The sequence below is a fragment of the Zingiber officinale genome, chromosome 10B (genome assembly GCF_018446385.1).
Source record: "Zingiber officinale cultivar Zhangliang chromosome 10B, Zo_v1.1, whole genome shotgun sequence".
Taxonomy (NCBI): domain Eukaryota; kingdom Viridiplantae; phylum Streptophyta; class Magnoliopsida; order Zingiberales; family Zingiberaceae; genus Zingiber; species Zingiber officinale.
Window position 1 is genome coordinate 43,569,990 of NC_056005.1, and position 2,112 is coordinate 43,572,101.

The following is a 2,112-nucleotide window of genomic DNA, read 5'->3' on the forward strand; positions in this document are numbered from 1 at the left end:
AAAATTTTAACATTAAACAGCAATCAAAGAGATCAATCCATTTTCTTGAACAAAATTTATTTATTTATTTATTATTAGTTACATTTTCTTATTACACATTGAATATTAAAAAAAAAATAAACAATTTCGGATTTAAGTCGGTTCTTATTTTATTTTTATTTTATTTTATTTGTGGGCGTAACAGTGAAACTCCTCAATAGGATATTCCGTTATTTTGTTTTATTTGCGGGTCCGTCGAAGGAGAATGGAAAGGCAAACTCCTCACGCCACCTTGCCCCCATTGCCTTCTGGATCCTGTCACGTTCAGACTGCAACGACGTTTCAACTTGTTTCTTTCTTGTAGATATCAGTCGTCGTGTAAATTAATTAAAACGAAACTCACGCATTCAACGAAAACATAACGGAATTGGAGAATCGTTTATTTGTTTTCTTCTAATGGAACACCGGCCCCAGTGCTGACCGAGACGCGCGCTTAACTTTTCTCCGATCCTCTTCCTTCCCCGCTGGCGCTATAAATTTCCATCCCCTGGCGAACGATTTCGCCAAAGGTTTCAGTGTTTTCGTCTCCATTTGGTCTTTATGGAACCCATCCAATGGACCAATAAAACTGACGATTCCTTATTTGAAGCCCAGGAGCTCTTCAGGTAAGTCAAAAAAAAAAAAAAAAAACAAGATTCTGTTCGTTCTAATTAGATCAGATCATCATGAGATCTAAACCCCCCATGCATGATTCAGCAGCTATGGATTCGATCCCGAGACGGCGCCAAACTTCTGCGACTCGAGCTCGCGAACTGCGTCCATGGCACTCCGCGACAACATTTTGCAGGAGAGGGAGAGGCGGAAGAGGTTCAACCAGACGCTTTACGATCTCAGAGGCGTCGTCCCCAACATAACGAAGGTCAAAATTAATCTATTATATATTATATATTCATCATAATATAACAACACGAGTTAATTCTGAAACCGATCGGAGACGAGTTATATATGCAGATGAGCAAGGTCTCCATAATCCATGACGCGATCAACTACATCCAGCAGCTTCAGGATCAAGAAAGATCTCTGCTCGATGAGATATCAGACATGGAGTCGACCGAGAAGTACTCATCCTGTTTAGAGGGCAAGAGAGACAACAGCACTTGGAGCTTCTCCATTCCATCTGAATCCATGGAAGTGATGGAAGTAATTAATCACAATATGCATCCTATAAATTAATTACCTTTTAATAGAACCATATATATTTATATATATATATATATATATATATATATATATATATATATATATATATATGATAATTTTTCCATCATATAAAAGCTTTGGTAAAACTAATTCATAAGGTTCTATGGCGTGTTGCAGATCGGAGTGAGAGAGATGGGCAATGGAACCACGATTATCAACATCACTAGCGAGAACAAAAAGAGTGCGATAACAAGGGTGTGCCAGATTGTGGAGTCTTGCGGCCTCAGTATCATTGCAGCTAATATCACTTCCAGATTCGGGATTATCTTCCATACAATTGTCGTCGAGGTCTCTGATCGATCTATTTCTCTCCCTTTAATTAATTACTAAAACATCGATATGATCCAGCTGACTGTACTGATCATCTGGTTGTTGATGAACAGGACGGTGGAGTCGAGGGTTCTCAGTTGAAAAGGAAGATAGAGGCTGCTTTCCTTCATCGTGGTGCCCCGAGAAACACTTTCCCCGTTTCATGGAGCAACTGTGGAATGAAGGTACATGGACGTGAAATATGAAAGGAACAAGTCTGCGTTCTCTTGGAGCGAAATGAGATATATTGTCACAAGTATTAATTCTGATTTCGTGTTGGGGAAAATAAATAGCGAAAATTAACTTTGTTGATGTATATATATATATATACACTTTAAGGAGTCGGCTGCGAGTATAAATGAACATGTTAATCACTGTTTCCTTGTGTGTGTTGGATCATTGTTGAAACTAACTCATGTATGCATCACACCTGGGACACGAATTGTCGACACCTGTGACGGTGATGAAAGATTATTACAGTGACTCTCATATCACATTTAACACAGATATAAATGTAGACCCCTACGACTGACCGTTATTTTGTCCTTATTGCAGGCAGCATGG

General features: G+C 38.9%; 1 protein-coding gene across 2 annotated transcripts; it reads left to right on the top strand.

Moving 5' to 3' along the window:
* The first annotated feature begins 543 nt into the window (after positions 1 to 543).
* Positions 544 to 1,911, top strand: LOC122030271 (transcription factor bHLH35-like). 2 transcript variants are annotated; one of them, XM_042589449.1, is made up of 5 exons: positions 544 to 644; positions 739 to 898; positions 991 to 1,179; positions 1,357 to 1,527; positions 1,623 to 1,911. In XM_042589449.1, exons 1-5 carry the CDS (start codon positions 580 to 582, stop codon positions 1,752 to 1,754), a joined length of 717 nt encoding a protein of 238 aa, XP_042445383.1. In that variant the 5' UTR covers positions 544 to 579; the 3' UTR covers positions 1,755 to 1,911. The 2 variants fall into 2 exon arrangements, with proteins under 2 accessions (XP_042445383.1, XP_042445382.1); XM_042589448.1 differs by having other exon boundaries at positions 561 to 644; positions 736 to 898.
* The last annotated feature ends 201 nt before the right edge of the window (positions 1,912 to 2,112 follow it).

Coding starts and splice junctions, on each gene's coding strand:
- LOC122030271 (XM_042589448.1), top strand. CDS start 580: ATGGAACCCATCCAATGGACCAATAAAACTGACGATTCCTTATTTGAA. Junction 645..735: donor GAAGCCCAGGAGCTCTTCAG/GTAAGTCAAAAA, acceptor TGCATGATTCAG/CAGCTATGGATTCGATCCCG. Junction 1,528..1,622: donor TCCATACAATTGTCGTCGAG/GTCTCTGATCGA, acceptor GTTGATGAACAG/GACGGTGGAGTCGAGGGTTC.